Here is an 18,124-nt window from a genome sequence, read left to right as displayed (position 1 = left end):
TTAGTATGCAAGGTAGGGAGGTGCTTGTATAGTCTCTAATATTTTAAAACACATCAAAAGTGCTATATAGCAATAGAAGAAGGTACATATGCGTTTGTGTGTGTGTGTGTGCACCCATCACCCTTACCTACCAGATTAAATATACATGAGGGTCACTCAAGTGTTTTATCAGTTCTTTCCACTGGCTGAGCCTGCAAAAATGCTCTTGTAGATTATTGGGTAGAATTGTGTGCTTTGGAGGTAAAGGGCATAAATATTTTGACTGCATCCTGCATGCATATATTCATCCTGAGTATAGTTACATCAATTATTTTACCATCTGAACTCACTCAGCTGAAGAGTTCTCTTATTTGTATGAGCATCTAGTATAGGGAGTGAATTTTCTTTGACTGTTTTGATACAGTCCACTAAAGGAAGAGGTTAAGGTGGTAAACACGGCACAAACTATACATGTGCTCAGGTCTGCAGAAAGATGTGCAGGGAAATGAGTGAATAACACCACCCCAGGGAGCTGCAGGGAGCATTAATTCATGTGCTCTTCTGCTAGCTGCTGCTGATCGTATCCCCAGTGGAAATACTCCAGGTCACTGAAGAGGTGAGCCCTTATCACTTCCCCAGAGCACGGCAGTCGCTTTGCATCTCCCTGCTCCAGATGGGGCAAGTCAGAAGAGTCTTGGAAAGGATGTAACTGTCAGGAGCACCAACCTGGTGGCAGTTGAGTTATTACAGGAAAATGGAGTACAAGCCTTGCAATAAGCCCAGTAAAAGCCAAAGGGGAGGAGAGGAGAGGAGAGGAGAGGAGAAGAAAAAAGTCAGCTCAATCAGATGGTCACTGGCATGTCTGCAACTCACCCACTGCTGCACAAGTGGGAGCTGGACTTGTCTCTCCACTGCCAGGGCCCAGAGCAGGCCTGAGATGCTGTATGAGAGGGCCCTCTACAAATCACAGACCTGCAGCCCCTTTTCCAGAGCCATGGTTTGGTGTGACTTCAAAAACGTCAAGAAGCATGAACACACTTTTTGAGTCAGAAACTGAGGTCCAGCAGCAAGGGTACCTTCCCCAGTATCCTATCATTGTCTCTGTCTCAGATGTGGGTGGTAGCTCTGAAACCTCTCTGCAGCATCTAGAAGGGATATAAACCTTCCTGCTAGGCATCCTGCTAGTCAGTCTAATCCATGGATTGAGGCCACTTGCAGCAGTTCAGTACTGCTGCTCCTCCAAAAACATTTTGAGCACCAGTGGTGGCCACTGCTAGCCTCCTCCTTGGAAAGACAGGATTAGGCCTGTCATTTTTATATAGCTTGAATAAGCACAGGAGATGCATTTTGTATGCTATGATCCCTGCCCTTAAATTGGTTTCTGGAGTTGAGGAATGGAACCAATAAATAAAGCTAATTGCCACTCTTTTGTGGTGTCCCTGTCCTTTCTGTCTGGATTGCACTGCATTAAACTCATGTCAGAAACAACCAGCTGGTTCAGTAATATAATAATTTGTTTCCTTTTACTCTCATTCCCTTATCATAATGCTGGGACTGTGTGGCAGGTACAAGCACTTCTCAGGTATCTAAAGCAAACCTACCACTTAGCTTTTGCCCTGGTGTAAAATTTGTCCCAAGTGTGCAGTAACAAAATATTCCTTCTACAATGTTTTTCAGGAGCCTTTCAGTGCCTGTTCTATGTGCACGGGAGTGGGAATGGAGGGAATGGAGGGGGTGAACCTGGCAGAGGTTTAACATGTTTCTGCAGTGCTATGAGCGTTCAGCTGTTTTGTGTTTTAAACAAATGCTTCAGATCTTATTCCAGAAAGGGAAAAAAAAGACTTTTTAAAGTGTGAAGGATTAATAACTATTCAGTTTCCAAAAGGAAAGCATGCACCCAGCTACAGTGCTAGTTCTCTCACTCAAAACCACATCTTGTCCAGATGTATCAAAATTTTCAAGTGTTTGAGTTTACACACCTAACATGGCAAACCAGAATCTGACATGATTAAATGTCTAAGGCTTGACCAGGGTACAGGATGAAGTGAAATTCAAAACTGTTAGTAGCTTTGCATGGGAGTTGTTGCATGCTGGATAATTGGAAACATTTAGTACCTGAACCTGGATTTCGTATTCTGGACTTGTCTTATCTCTTCTGTATTTTCTAACTTTTTTGTCTCCTTTAGCCTAGTCTTAAACTACTCGTGAGTCTTTTAAGATTTTATTTTTTCTTTCAATTATTGTTACCATTAGCCAACTATAATGTATTTTCATCTTGCCTGCCTTACTGAGATTCTTAAATGTCTTTGCTAAAATCTTCCCTTTAATGAGCAGATTATATTTTACCTTGCTAATTGGACACCTCTACCTGGGAAAGTTATTAGTGTCCAGAAAAAGAAAGCACATTGCACTGTCTAGAATTGAACTTGAAAATAATTATCACTCAACACATTCAAATTCTAGAATATTTGTTCCTTGTACTAGTTCAGTGGAATTGAATACATCCTCCCAGCTACAGGTAGCCTAGTGGGGCATCTTCCACAGTTTTGGGGGGGCTGGCTGGGAAAAATGAGGAATTGACAAGCTGGAGATGGAGCTCTGTTGTGCAGAGCAGCTGCTTCTGCCTGCATGACTTGTGGGGCTGCATTTCACTGGGCTTATTTAATGACCACTTGATTTTATGTCACAGACTGGGCTTGGATCGCAGGATGCCATGTCAAAAGCTGTGGCTTTCTGCTTTCCATAGAGCCTCTTCTGCTTCTGAAACAGGCATTTTTGCAACTTGCCTGTTAGAAAACACCTGCACTGTGTTTTCTTGCTTATTACTCATATTACTGTACCACAGGTGACATAATTCTAGCATGAATTCTCTGAAGGAACATGTCTCCCTGGCAAATGTAGCTCTGATCTGAGATGTGAAAATGCAGGTGAGAAAAGCACATTTGATCTTCAGAAACTGAAAAGAAAATGTGAAGGGAAGACTACCATGAATAAGTGAAACTGTCTCTACCCACCAGCTGGAAACAGGCCTGCAGTTTGTGATGATGGTTGTGATAGGAAATGTAAGCAATGGTTACTGAAATACTGAAATGTCATTGGAAAGTGACATTCTTAATACAGAAAGGTACTGTATAAATTACACCCATCAATTTTGCATTGAATAATTGCTTACTCTAGTTTTGAATTCTAAGTACATTAAATAATTGATAGTGAAATGCACTAGCTCTGAACCAGACTGAAAGCCTGGATATAGGTGAGCACAAGAGCTTTTCCTTTCCCTTATTTTAAATTTTGGCTTGTGTATTGTCACATCTGCTGGACAGCTGATGGGAGCATTTGCAGCATAATGCAGCCTCTGTGTTGTAGTGGTGGCCAGTGGCATTTTGTTAGCTCAGTCTGCCAGTAATTCCATTGTGATGCTTGGCACAAGCAAACTGGATTAATCTCCATATTGAAGGAGGGAGTCTGCATAACAGAGGCCATAATTTGGATGTCGGTTTTGGTTCCTTTTGTGACCAAACCACACATCCAACTTTCACACAACAAAGCCTCTTACGAGAGAGTGTTGGCTGGGAAGTGGGCCAAATTCATCTTCTTGTAATTCCATGACATCAGGAGACTTGCCATGGGGAACATGTCACATTATTCCTACAATCAGTCCCTATGAAGGCCTTTTTGGACAAGCTTTTCTCCTTTACACTCTCAATTTGAATACAGGGTTTGTTTTTGTGCTACACATTTGGGTGGAAGGGTGTTTAGGAAAAGGCTGTTTTGACTTAGTGCAGTGCTTGCATAGTGGCATCAGGCCTCTTGGGTGGGTTTGCAGTACCAGTTCTATGAACTGTCTAAACTCAGGGTACAGGTATTTTCTCAGAATGTATTCCTTCTTTATTTGTTACTGAAGTCTAGTTTCCAAGTGATATAAATAGCTGTGTTAATGACAAGTCAGTTTTGACTAACTGTAAGCACACAGCTTCTAGTAATTTGGAAAACTGTGGTTGTCTTGGTTCCTACTCAAGGCTATCCTTTTATCTGGGGAAGAAACACCATACACACTCCTTTTGACTTGGATTTTGTTTCTAGTACAGGAAAACAGAACACAGGTTTGTGGGTAGGTTTGTCTACATTTTGACAGTGAAAGGCTGTGATTGGCAATTCTTCACCTGTTTTTTGGCAGTTCCTGCCAGGAAGAGAACATGGGAGAATTAAATGAGGACTCACAGCAGAAATAAAAACCAGTGGCACCTGTAAATAGATTAAATCTGATCTTATTCTTTGAGCTTGGCATTTACTTCTTACAAAGAGGTGGAGTTTTTTACATGTTGATCTACAGAAGAACAGTGCAGATATGAAGGCATGTGCTTACACATAGTTCAGGGCAGAGGTGTGTATGATACACAGGGCTGAATGGTAGGATGAGGTATGAATTATTAGTATGTGATCTAATTTGTGGTATGGACCTATGATGCCTGCCAGTTAATGAGCTGAAAAGAATTTCTTCCTCTGCAGTAAGCCATACGTACTTCATTTCTTATGAGAAGGTATGAGGACTAAAGCACACAAGGTCAGTCACAAAAAGACACTGGTAAATCTCAGCTGAAGAATGTCAACTTCTTATTTTAAAATAAAATTAATTTAAATTTAAATTAATTTAATCTTTCCTGTTCTACCTTCATTATTTTTCTTCTCATATATTCAGCATTAATATTGGCTTAATCTGTCTGTTCAGGGTTTCAGTAGTAATAACTTTTATCACTGCAGCATCTAACACACACTGCAAAAGCTATGGAGTGATCCCATGGAGCCTGTAACTCTGGCAGTTTCAAAAGGCTGTAACGCTGTTGCTAGTTTAGGACAAAAAAGCTAAGAGTTTATGAATGTTGCTTCACTGGACAGCAGTTCATAAGCAGACATTCATCTTGGAATGCTTTTCTATAATTCGACATCTGAATTGCATAATATATTTCATTCCTCAGGCTGAGACTTACAATTCAGAAACCTGTAACACAGGGCCAGCTGTAAAGAGTGAATTCATTTTAACTTTATTCACTTTATCTTTTAACTATTTCCAAGACAGTTGCCTTTTTCTGTTGTGTTGAAATATGTGTTAAGGACAAGTTAATTTACTGTGTTTGTTTTAATGGCTATTGCAAGAGGCTGTTCTGAACTGCTTTTCAAGTTTTACTGAGAAACTTGTTCATGCATTAGGTAGTGAAGAGTCATGCACATTTCAGCCATTTTCCAGGATCTATCTCTGCTGCAGAGAGTTGCAAATAGAACTGCCTTTGTGAGTGAGCCATAGGAAATGAAATGTCTGTCACAGCTTGCAGGACCACACAGTAATACTACGTGACTTACAAGCACTTTTAATTTTATTGAAAGCTGTACAGAATTTGGGATAATTAGAAAAAATCTTACATCTGCATGGTCTTTCTTTGCTTGACTAGGAAGAGGATTTAATTTGCAGAAGCTGTTACAAAGGCCTAGTTTTTTTCACATCACAATAGGCATTTCACATAATTTTAGTTAGATGAGCACAACTCTAGACTTCTTATAAGACCCAACCTAACTTCAGGCTGTTCCAGGTTCTTTTGTGTGTTGTAAATCCATCTTACCAGCTGTTTCTTGAGGGTCTGAGAAAGACTGGGGACAACTGAGGTTTACATGGACTAGTGTTGGGCCTGTTTTTATGACATTAGGTGGGATCCCTTCCTTATCCTCACCCCAGCTAAAGGGGCTCCTGGTATCTCCAAAGCAGAAACTTAACATAAATAAAACATGTAATACTGTCCCAAATACCTTTAAATAGGCTTTGTCCTAAGTCTAGATTTTTTTTGTGGCACATAGAAATTCTATAATAGGGCAGCATGCAAAACCCACCTGCACAAAATTTCCCTCCTGTTTTTCTGTGGGAAGGGATGTGTCTGCTCAGGCTTTTCAACATGCAAATGAGAGGCACAGGCAAAATGGACTGTACTCCTCCTGGTGACAGTGCCATCCCCTAGCAGAAGTACCAGCCCTATACACTGGGGTCATGTTTTTTCAGAAAATATTCTATTTCATATGTAACAAACAACAACAAGGTTAATTATAACTAAATTGTTCAGATTAGTATTTAATTAAAATCCCTTTTATAAAGGAATGACCTCAGTTACTACTGATTATTATAGGTCAAGGTCTCTATTTAACAAATTTAAATGCATCCAAACTGCTACAGAGAGTCTGTGGCAGCTGGGATTTTGTCTGGAGATGTATGTGACTTCTAGTATTTGTGTTTATATAAAAGGAAAACCAGTAATAATTACAGGACTCATTAAAACTCTCTCAAAAAAACCCCTGATTGACAAGAGATTGTAATTAAATAAGGCATTTCAGTCTCAGAGACATAATTAACTCCAGCCCTACTCTTTGGTAAATGACCTTTTCAAGCACCCAGAGCCCTGAAGAACCCTGTCTGCAATCAGAGGTGTGACTACAGCCTGCACTACTCTACTCTTTTTGCAGTGAGGCTGTGTGGGGAGAGCACAGACAGCTGTGTACTGGAGACATCAGCAACAGCTGCTCCAGTGCAGTTTGGATGGTGAGCATCTCAACAGAATGTGTCCTGCTAAAGCTGTGTTTATGCATGGATACTTCAATGGAGCTTTGAGAGGACAATACTGTAGTAAATGAGAAAAACATGTCACTCATCATAAAAATAATCATAACAAGATGAAAATACTTTGCTATGTCAGAAAACATAAATTACCTTATAAAAGACCTCTTAGCTTTCTTGTTTTCTTTTTTCTTCTTTTTTTTCAACCATATTTGCCATGTGCAATCCCAAAAGCTCAGATTTCACCAGCAAAATTTCTGTCTGAAGGAAAAATTGCTCAATTTACATAGTTAATATAAATCGTTTGAAGTGGTTTATTAACTTACTAACAACACATAATTAAAGTGATCATTGAAGAATGCATTCAAGATCAAAATCACTACAATACAATACTAGCAAACATGAATTTCTAAATACCTGTCTAAAACACCCCAAGAACTGATAAATCCCCCCCTGCCCCAGGTCCCAGCACACCTGCCTCTCCTAGAGACAGGGGTTTCCCAATGTGGTGGTCTCTGCAATCTGGCCCTCCACTATTTTGCTGGTCTAACCCCAGTAGCCTGTCCCTGTTTTCTTGTGCTGGAGTGCCCAGCACTGGACAGCTCTCTCATCAGGCTGAGGAGCAGGACCATCTCCCTTGACCTCCTGGCAATGCTCTGCCTAATGTGACCCAGGAGGCTGCTGCCTTTCTTCAAAGTAAAAATGACAACAATTTTAGTGATGTTTGAAAAATTTTGGTGGGTTTGGACTACACTGGCCCAAAGGAAAAGCTGTCCCTAAGCATCTATAAACAAACATGAAAGATTTTTCAGACTGTTTGTCTACATTGTAGTTTGTGCCACTACAAGAAGGTTGGAGAGGAACTTTTTACAAGACAGTGTAGTGACAGGACTGGGGGAATGGCTTTAAAATGAAAGAGATTGGTTTAGATTAAATTTTAGGAAGAAATTCTTCACTATGAGGGTGGTAAGGTTGCCCAGTGTTGGAAGGTATGGGTTAAACTGTCAAGGAGGACTGTAAATCAATCAAGTGGCCTTGCAGCCTGAGTGAGCAGCAGGCCAGTGATTCTCTAGCATGGACCAAGTTTAAAGGTGCCTGCACCTCTGCTTATGTACCTTTGCCCAGGTGCTGCTTTCAGGATCCCTCTGATAGCAAGGGAACAGCAATAAATTGTCTCTTTGCATTCTAACTGTGACTTCATGGTTGTCCCAGCTGCCTTCTTGTGTCTACACACACACCTAGAGAAGTTGTGGGTGTCCCGTCCCTGGAAGTGTCCAGGGCCAGGCTGGATGAGACTTTGGTCAAGTCTGGAGGGTGTCCCTGCCACAGCAGGGGGGTTGGAGCTAGATGGTCTTTAATGTCCCTTCCAACTCAAACTGTGCTATGGTTCTATGTTTCTATAATTTTCACTATTACTGCTTCTTGTACTAAGGAACCAAGGTTAGTGCAGGGCTTCTTTCTATGTGCTGCAGCTACACCCTTTGATGTCAGTTTGTGAAAATACTTGGTGTTTTGAGCTAAAATACTGAATTTTCAGCCAATGTTACCCATCATGTCTGCCAAGTCTGCTGCGGGATGGCAGAATAGAAGTGAGGACAAAAGGTAGCTTCTTGCTTTCAGTGTGATATTCTAAAGATAGCAAAGTAACTTTCTTAATTTGGGGCCTTAGTGGTGGCTGAGCTATTTCCTGTTACGGTACGGATACTGCAACACAATGTATCAAACAATCGAGGCCCGTGGAAAAGAGATATATATGGACCAGTTCTTGATAGATGTTTCAGAGATGTTGATTTCTCCAGCCGCATGGTCGGAGCTCTACCAAGGAACTGCTCAATCCCGGGACCCGAGGGTCCTTGCCTGCGCAGGGGAACACAAAACAACCAATGGGGAACGAGGCTGACCAAGGGCAGGGAAACCCCATGCCTCCCCCCCAGGGCCCCTCTCCCAGGACCACATGGCAGGGGGGACGGGACCCCTACAATTTCCCAAATCTGTGGAAGCACGTACATGGTGTAGCTTCATTTTTTTAGAGTTGTGATGTCCTGTACTGTGTGTTTCTCAGTATGAATGCTCTGGTCCTTCTGTCTGTAAGAGCTGAAAGCAGAACTGGCCTTCCTCTGTAAAATGATTTGCTAGTTTCAGCCCATAATGTGATAGATAACCATTCTGCATAAACAACATGATTGACAAAAACTGCTTGGAAGACTGAATTTAAAATGAAGAGGTCTGAAAACAGAGGCCAAAGCAACTACTTGATAAAGTCTGAGCCATGTTTCCCCATGGGCATTTCTAGGAAACTATCTCCAGAGATGGTAAAAGGAGTGAATCAACTAATACATCCCAAAACATTTCTCTCATTCTTTTGAGTCTTTCATAAAAGCACAGGATGCAATAAAGCAGCCTTTCCCTAAAGAGAATCAATCAGCTATCTAACTGTATTTCCTTTCTCAAACACAGATCAGATGCTGTACAAGAGAGCACAAAAGACATTACAAAACAGCCTTCCCACAATGAAAGCCTCTTCCTAATTCTCTATAATTAGAATGACTTTTGAATGAGAAACAGCCTGTACAATTTGTGCAGCCTGAGAGACTTCCTGCTCCAAAGAGCTATGAAATAATAACCTAGAGTGGGCTGCACCAGACTTTCCCCCTACAGAATTAATTTTGTCTCCTGGACATCACTGGGAGTTTTGTGATGGATTCATACAGTATCTGGGGAGAGGGGAACACTGTGATAACACAGTTGCTCTTGTTTACCACAGACAGTGAAGATGACCTACACATTTTCACACCTAGGCAATTTCTGGTGGTGTCCAGCATTTTTGTCTTCCTTCTGACCCTGGTGACAGCTGCGTGTGCTGCATTGGTCCCAAATCAAAACGCTGACTGATGCCAGCTGACAAATCAGAAGTTTCATGCTAAAATGCTGCGCAGTTCGCATCAAAGTGCCTTGAAAATCTTGGTGGCTGCATTACATTTACACCATTATTTACAGGGAATGACAGAAAAACACACTCTTGTTTCAAAACAAGTATTATTCAATGTTTATTAAAAGCAGGTTATTTTCCCCATTCATGTATTCTCAAATGCAGTTTAAGCCTTCTATGTACATAAATACATAAAGCTAAATAATCCACAGTTAATAGATTTATCTTTTTAGTGTTTATATTGCCCAAAAGAAATGTGAAATGTGAGAGGTTTGTGACTTTTTAAATTTAACCTACTAGCTGAGTTATATGCATTCTATGCATATAACAATGCATAGTATAGATCAGTGAAATTATTTTAAAGAGAAGCTTTGTTTGCTAAGAATGATATTGGGCCACTGGAGAGGTGGGTGGTGGGAAATTGAACCGAAAATACCTTTGATTATTTTAGGTTTTTACTTTGATGACTACATAAAGTAAGCATTCAGTCCAACAAGTGCTCATTTTTCCTTTGAAACAAAATGTTTTAATGAAGCATTTTTCTAATAATGAATCTGAAGATAACTAACTTTTTAAAAACCTGGTCCACTTGGAACACTTACAATTTTAATGGGAGACAGAGAAATCACTAGCTTCGTATCTTTTACAATTTGTTTCTTCTGCTATCCAGTGGTGACTTTACTTGAGCACAAAAACTGCTTAACTACACAAATAAGTCATGGGAATCAAAACACATAGAGAAAGGATAGTTCAAACTAAGTTTGTAAATTACTTCTGTATTGCAAAGGCTGTATTAGCTCCTGCAATTTCTGAAGCAACTACAGAGGATGCTCTATATTATGGCACTTATTTCATGACTGTTTTATACTTTGCTACAGATCTTGCATCTCCTTGATACTTCCACCTACGTCCTAATACCCACTATACATATGGTAGCCCCTTGCTTCTCTGCAAATGAGGAAATTCCAAACCCACCCCCACCTCCTTCCCCTCAACACTCACACTGCCCCAGAATAATAACCTTTTCTTCAGGCAAAAGGGGTTGCAGATGGGGATAAGAAAGGGGATCAAGATTAAACTTGTTACAGGATTGTCATCCTACATTTATTCAATATTTCACTTTCTTAGGCTTCCCTTTTCAGTTTTCCTTAATGACTTTGACTTTTGTTCCCCAAGTGCAAATACAAACCCCAGATGTTTAAAATTCAAAACACTCTGGCAATTTTCACCAAGACTTTATTATTATACATTAGTAGAGATTTAGGTAAGACAAATGCTTGCATCATTGTTTTACTTTCGTGGATCCATTTTTTCCCATCTCACCCACCACAATCCAGTTCTGAAAGCAGGTTTTAGAGTTCCTGGAGAGATTCCACGTTATGAATTCTACCTTTTGTATACAATAGGTATTTCAGTCTGTCCAAGTAAGTAAAACTCCACCTGGAAAAGCAAATACACTATATGGCAAATAATAAAAAAAGAGATGCTTAACACTAAATTTCTGAAGTAGTCTATGTCCTATACAAGGTTAAATAACTTTAAAGTCAAACCCAAAAATCATTGGACCCAAAGTCAAAACCAAAACTCATCTGCACCACTGCTCCTTGTACTTGCTCTCTCTCTGCTCTTTAACCGCAGCATGTCCATGACGCTGCGTGCGTATATGTCTCGCAAATTAACATTGATATTTGAATCGCTGGATGAGTTCTTCATGAGCTTCTTTAAAGCTTCACGCTGCCGAAGAGCGGCTTCTTTTATCTTCAGTGTAAAGTAACAGGCAGAAAACCGGTCATTTATTATAGCTATTGGTAAAGCCAAAACCAGTATTCCTGATAGTATACACATAAAGGCTACTACCTTACCAATGGTAGTGTCTGGTCTAATGTCACCATAACCAACTGTTGTCATGGAAGTTGTTGCCCACCACCAAGCACCAGGTACGCTTGTGAAAGTTGTGCCTGGCACACCTTGCTCAACAAAGTATTCCACAGTGGAAAATATAGAGATTCCTACAGAGAGGAAAAGAAGCAGAAGGCCAACCTCCTCATAGCACTGAGCAATAGTCATCCCAAGAGACCGCAAGCCTGAAAGACAAGAAATGCTGTCAGTAGGTTGATTCGTGTAGCTGTCATCACAACTTGGCAAAACTTAAAGGCAGACTGCTTTATGCTTTCTTTGAATGCTGGTGAACATGTCTTGAGAATTACAGACTCAGTAAGATTGGAAAACACCTCCAAGATCATCGAGTCCAACCTTTAACTGAATACCAGCTTGTCAACTAAACCATAGCACCAAGTGACCCATCCAGCTGTTTCATGAACACTTCCAGGATTGTGACTCCACTACCTCCCTGGGCAGCCCATTTCAATGCTTAACCACCCTTTCCATGAAGAAATTCTTGATGTCCAACCAGAACATCCCCTGGCACAACCTGAGGCTGTTTGCTCTTTTCCTGTTGCTTGACGCCTGGGAGGAGAGGCTGATCCCACCTGGCTACACCCTCCTTTCAGGTATTTGTAGAGAGCAGTAAGGTTCTCACTGACCCTCCTTTTCTCCAGGCTAAACAACCCCAGCTCCCTCAGCCACTCCTCATATGATTTACCCTCTCAATCCTTCACCAGTTTCATTGCCCTTCTCTGGACAGGCTCCAGCACCTCAATGTCTTTCTTGCAATGAGGGGCCCAGAACTGGACACAGGATTTGAGGTGCAGCCTCCCAGTGCTGAGTACAGGGTGATAAATAGCTTCCCTAGTCCATGCGGCCACACTGTCCAGGCCACAATGGCATTGGCCTTTGTTGACACTCAGGCACAGCTAGCTCAGCAGCACACCCAGATCCTTTTCCACTGGGCAGCTTTCCAGCCACTCTGCCCCCAGCCTGTAGCACTGCATGGGGTTGTTGTGACCCAAGTGCAGAACCCAGCACTTTCCTTTAAAGAACCTCATACTGTTGGTCTCAGCCCATCTATCCAGCCTGTCCAGATCCCTTTGCAGAACCCTCCTATCCTCCAGTGGATCAACTCTTCCACCCAACTTGGTGTCATCTACAAACTGACTGAAGGTACAACTCAATTCCCTCATCCAGATCATCAATAAAGATATTAAACAGGACTGGCTCCAATACTGAGCCTCAGGGACCCCACTAGTGACTGGTCACCAACTGGATGTGGCACCATCCACTAACACTCCCTGGGGCCAGTCCTCCAGCCAGTTTTATCCCCAGCAAACAGTGCATCTGTTCAGGCCACAGGCTCTCAGTTTCTCCAGGGGAGTGCTGTGGGAGACCATGTCAGAGACTTTACTGAAGTCCAAGTAGACAACATTCATAACCTTTCCCATATCCACCAGCCTGGCCATGTGGTCATAAAAGATCAGGATGCTCAAGCCTTGGCTGAATTGTCTGTTCCTAAACCCACAGTGGCTGGGCCTGATCCCCTGGTTGTCCTGTACAGGCTGTGTGATCACACTGAAAATGATCTGTCCCATAATCTTCCCCAGCACCAAGGTGAAAGCTGTAGTTCCCTGGATTCTCCTTCTGATCCTTCTTGTAGATGGGCATTACATTTTCCAACTTCCAGTTACCCGAGACAACCTGGTTAATGAAGGCTGATAATAAATGATGGTGAGCAGCTTGACAAGCTTTTCTGCCAGCTCCCTAATCACCCTAGGGGGAGTCCCACGTGGCCCCATAGACCTGTGAGTGTCTAAGTGGCACAGCAGGTGACTAACTACATCCTCTTGGATGGCAAGGGGGCTATTCTGCTTCCGGTTCCTGTCTACCAGCTCAGGGGGCTGGTTGCCATGAGGATACCGTCTCTCTGTTAAACAATGAGGAAAGGAAGGTATTAAGCCGCCTTCTCATCCTTGATGATAACGTTCCCCTCCACATCCAATAAAGGACAGAGATTTTCCTTGGCCCTCCTTTTGTTGGTATTTATAAAGCCACTTTTTATTACCTTTCACAGTGGTGGCCAGATTGAGTTCTAGCTGAGCTTTTGCTTTTCTGATTTTCTCTCTACATGACCTAATGGAATCCTTTTCCTCTTCCCGACTTCCTTTCCTTCTTCCAAAGGTCATAAACTCTCTTTTCTTCTCTGAGTTCTGGCAGAAGCTCCCTGTTCATCCACGCTGCCCTTCTTCCTCCCTGGCTTGTCTTTAGGCACATAGGGACAGCCTGCTCCTGAGACTTTAAAATTTCTTTCTAAAAGTATCCTGCCATTTTGGATCACTCTGGTTTTAAGGGCTGCTTCCAAAGGGACTCTCTGAACCACTGTCCTGAACAGGCTAAATCTTGCCCTCTGGAAATCCAAGTGAGAGGTTTTGTTGACTTCTTTACTCATTTCACCATTAATTGAAAACTCTCTCATTTCATGGTCACCATGCTCATGATGGCCTCCGGCCACCACATCTCCCACCAGCACTTCTGCTGGTTTAATGAGGCACCGACCCTGGGAGGCTAAAAAGAGGTGCTGCTCTAAACACTACTGGGAAAAAGTGATTTAAAGAAATAAATCACCATGTCAGACTGAACCTCTGACATCATCTCTTATTTTCTTAACACAGAGCACAGAAATCCTCCTCATTATGATTTGAACTATGTACACATATAACTTAGACAAACTAAACTATCTTGATTTATTAATTAAGAGAAGATCTAGCACTATTCTAAACTACTTAGAAACACACTAAAAGCACCTGCTTTATACTTGGAGCCTGAATGCACCAAGCCTCTGTTTTACAGCCACTGTCCTCTTTTTCTCTTGGACCAAGGAGCCCTTAGTTACCAAATTTGTGTTGCCATGTGAATGCTTAGACCCCAGTACAGTTTACTCAATAACTTTTCCTTTAAGGACTGTTTTCAATCCTTTTATAGTTGTCACAGACTCTCTTCAACCCTTCTTTCCTCCCCAAAACCCTATCATTATCTTGTATCTGTAGACATCAAAACAAATACAGTTTTCCAGTAACAGCTGCACTTGTGCCAAACTCAAGATAGCAAAGCCTTTCAATGCAAGCATGGAATCCTGTTAATTGACTGATGTACTACATCAGTCCTTTTACCCACGAGCTGCACAGGGAGTTCAGGACCACTCTCTGTAACCCCCTATATTCCTGTTAGAGCTGCTGCTTCAAGGCTAGACTGCCCCACAAAGCAAGCAGGAAAGTATTCCAAAAATAGTACAATGGATAAATGTTGCACGCATAAACAAAGAAGGAAGATAACAGGGTATCAATTCAGCTGAGACACATAGGAGACTGAAACTATCTTTTGAATCACTTTGGATTAGTTTTTAACACCGTTCTTTAAAAATGTGAGATGTTTTCTCTAATAAATGAGAAAAACATAATGCTTATGAGTTACCCTTCATGGGTATACTTCTCACTAAACTCGTGTTTGCAAAACAGCTTACTGAGGCTCTGCCCCTGCTTGCAGACTTCATATGCTCATAAGTGTTATAAGCAATTTGATTTTTCCACAGTCTCAAACTACAAGATGTTAAAATTTCTTGGTTTTGGCTCGTTCTAATCCCCTGCAGGTCTAATGGCTTTTAAAGGTTTATGTACAGCAAACGATGGAAGTACACAGCAGAGTTTGAAGGCAATGTTGGGGTTTTCTTCCAATGCTATCTACTACCAACTCCGGTAAAGAACTTACCCATATTGAGGTCTTACTGTAACTATGATCTGAAGAATGTTTATTACAATGATATAGATTAAATCTTTAACACAAGGGGAGTAAGATGTATCAGTGCAATCTTTTCTCTGTCAATATGACTGCCTCCATATTTTGGAAACACTACTATCATCAGCGCAAAAGCTCTGTGAGATAATTGCAAGGACTCAGATCAAATTCTCATCATCCAAGGAAGATACTGTGATCCCTTGCCCTGTAAAACTTCCTACTGAACGAGGCAGAAGAGTAAATCCATTCAGGTGAGCTAGGAAGAAGGTACAGTTTATTATTAACCCTGTAGCACTTTTTTTTCAAAGCATAAATGCATACTATACAAGCCAGGGTTTGCACCTTATGATGCATCTTTAGAGTATTATAGCTAAAAAAAAAGCAACTTTCACACAAAATAGATAAAGTAAGGAGGAACAGAACAATAACTGTTGACTCTTTGTATCACAATGATGATATTCTCATTTTTCCTATGATCAGTTATTCTAACTGTTCAGGGTCTGATTTTTTCTTTTTATTATTCTTAGTTCTAGTATACTCATCTAAAATTAAGATCTAATTCTCCACATCTTTAGATGAAGTCAGGAGACATTTTAAAGCAAATCTATGAATCAGAGAAATTACTGGATTCCACAGCTCATTCCAAGCGGAGTTAGTTGGTGTAATGACATGTATAAAGTATACTACTGTATTACTTTCTACCTTTTAAAAATGTCTCTGAGCCCTGGCACATGGTCAAACTAGGGCTGCTCCAGCACAGACACCTCAGCAAGTCTTACAGCTTCTCATGAGAATTCCTTGCCAGGAGTTGTGACAGCTTGGTTACTCATGCTTGGAAGGTGCTAAGGTGCTGTAACAGAGTTGGTGTGAGGCTGGCAAGGAGCCCCATCCCTGGAAGGAGGAAGGGGAAACACTTCTGCCATGCAGGTCAAGTTCTATCTCTCTTTTGTCCAAAGTGACTTGGCAATACAAGCTGATATTCAGGAGCTTCGATTTATACAACATTTAAATAACCCTAAAGTTTTGACACAAAAAGTGCTGAAGTTTCAACTTTTCATGACTCCAGAGGCATGACAGCCTGAAATATGCTATGGTCTTCTCTCAAATATACGCTCATTCCCATCACAAGTAAGACGCTCATGCCCTACTTCTCCTCAAGAAGTCCCTCTGTGCATGCTTCCCAGAGGGGACCAGCAAGGCTTCACAGAAAACATGGCCCCAGGAGGAAGGCAACAGCTGAGGAGCATCTGAGAACATGAAAAATGCAGCTCCAGTTCTCACCTATTTTTGAAGCTACTAAAATCCATACTTTAGCTATATTGGAAGAGTAGTCTTGCCCTCTAGCTACACATTTTATGGATTGAGGTACTACTGATTTCTCAGTGGTTCCTCAGTGAAGTATAGTACTTTGTATAAGTAACTACACACTCACATCAGTCTAGCCTGAGTGTTTCTAGGCATCACATCCCTCCAGTGAGCTGGCTTCAGCTTCCAAAGGGGCAGAAATTAGTTTTTTAATTTCTTTTTCATTCCTGTCCTTGTCCCACAGGAAGGGTTAAGTTGCTACTTCTTGAAAGTGAAGAAAAGAACTGACGTTTTTTTCACCTCACTCATTTCTGCCTCTGACAGCAGGGCCAGGCTGCTGCTGTGATCCCAGCTTTGCTACGGCTCTGCACAGTACCGCAGAGATGTTTTCCTTGTGGCTGTGAACACCCCTGCTTGGTGAAAGAGAAGCTGCTGCCTGCAGACACAAATCTTCTGCTCTTGCATTCATCTTGCCACATGAAACAACTGAGCAGTGCCTGAAGCTTTGTCTGGTCTGAGAGTGTAGGAATTGGAGAGAAGCTTCACTGGAAGGCAGCTGTCAGATCCCAGGCAAGAGAGCAGAGGAGTTTGAAGAGCCACCCCTGAACAGTGAGGTTTATCAGGGCTGCCTAGGTACATGCAAGGAGGATGGTCTCTATGTATGATACACATGGCGCTCATCTTGCATTAGGAGCTGTGGTAAAGGATGTATCAAGAAGCACATTAACAAACTTCTTCAGAGAGAAGATCAGAACAGGGAGTTTCTACACTTTAATTATACAAATTTGATTTACCATTCTGGACCTAAGTGGGCACCAACTGACCTACCAAAGAAACAACACAATGATGGTAACACTGCTCTGAGTGGTTTAAATTGAGACATGTATTGCTTCTTGTACATTGAAGCCAGCATTTTGATTCCAGTAAAAAGAAGAAAGCACACCTCCAGATCAGTATACTACATTTTTATATAATTAATTCACTTCTACCTAACATGGTATTATTAAATTCCATGTCACTCAATATTGTGACATAAGCTGTGGTAAATACTGAATAATTAACTTAAGAATAAATAGAGCTAAGTGTTTAGACCATCCTTGAAGTATGTATACCTGAAGTTAGCAGTTATACAAATATCTGAAACATCTGATTTCAAGTAGATAGAAAGAGCCACAAAACTGAGTGGCAGAATGAACACGTTCATTCTGTAACAGTAAAATGCAATAAACTGGAAACTTTTTAACTAGAAACAATATACTTTTGAATGACCATTTTATTAGTCAGCACAAAAGTGCCCTGATGAGATCAAATATTTTTCTTATTTTCAAAACACAGTTAGAGAGGATTGCATTCACATTACAACTACCATCAAAACTGGGTAAAAGCCTTTCTTGCAAAAAACCTCTACCAAACCCTGCAAAACTTATAACGAAGGAAAACTAACACATTGCCAGACTGAATCATTCTAAGTTTTCTCTCAACTGCTTTCTAAGGGACTGTAGAGGCATAATCTAGGGTAGAGAGTAAGATTAACATACTTCCCAAACCACTCTGATTATGCTTATGAGTAGCATCAAAGCTACTCCCTGCCACTGGCAGGCAGGGTTGCTACCCCTCACTGGGGAAAAAAAAAG

At 41.4% G+C, this 18,124-nt stretch overlaps 1 protein-coding gene across 1 annotated transcript in view; it reads right to left on the bottom strand.

The window, feature by feature from the left end:
- Positions 1 to 9,596: 9,596 nt before the first annotated feature.
- KCNV1 (potassium voltage-gated channel modifier subfamily V member 1) overlaps positions 9,597 to 18,124 on the bottom strand; it is a 12,667-nt gene continuing 4,139 nt past the window's right edge. The window contains exon 4 of the mRNA XM_017746111.1: positions 9,597 to 11,587. Coding sequence (XP_017601600.1) covers positions 11,076 to 11,587 — 512 coding nt within the window. The 3' untranslated portion in view covers positions 9,597 to 11,075. The remainder of the gene's footprint in view (positions 11,588 to 18,124) is intronic.

The sequence above is a fragment of the Corvus brachyrhynchos genome, unplaced genomic scaffold (genome assembly GCF_000691975.1).
Source record: "Corvus brachyrhynchos isolate BGI_N302 unplaced genomic scaffold, ASM69197v1 scaffold28, whole genome shotgun sequence".
Taxonomy (NCBI): domain Eukaryota; kingdom Metazoa; phylum Chordata; class Aves; order Passeriformes; family Corvidae; genus Corvus; species Corvus brachyrhynchos.
This window is presented reverse-complemented; position numbering and strand designations above follow the sequence as displayed.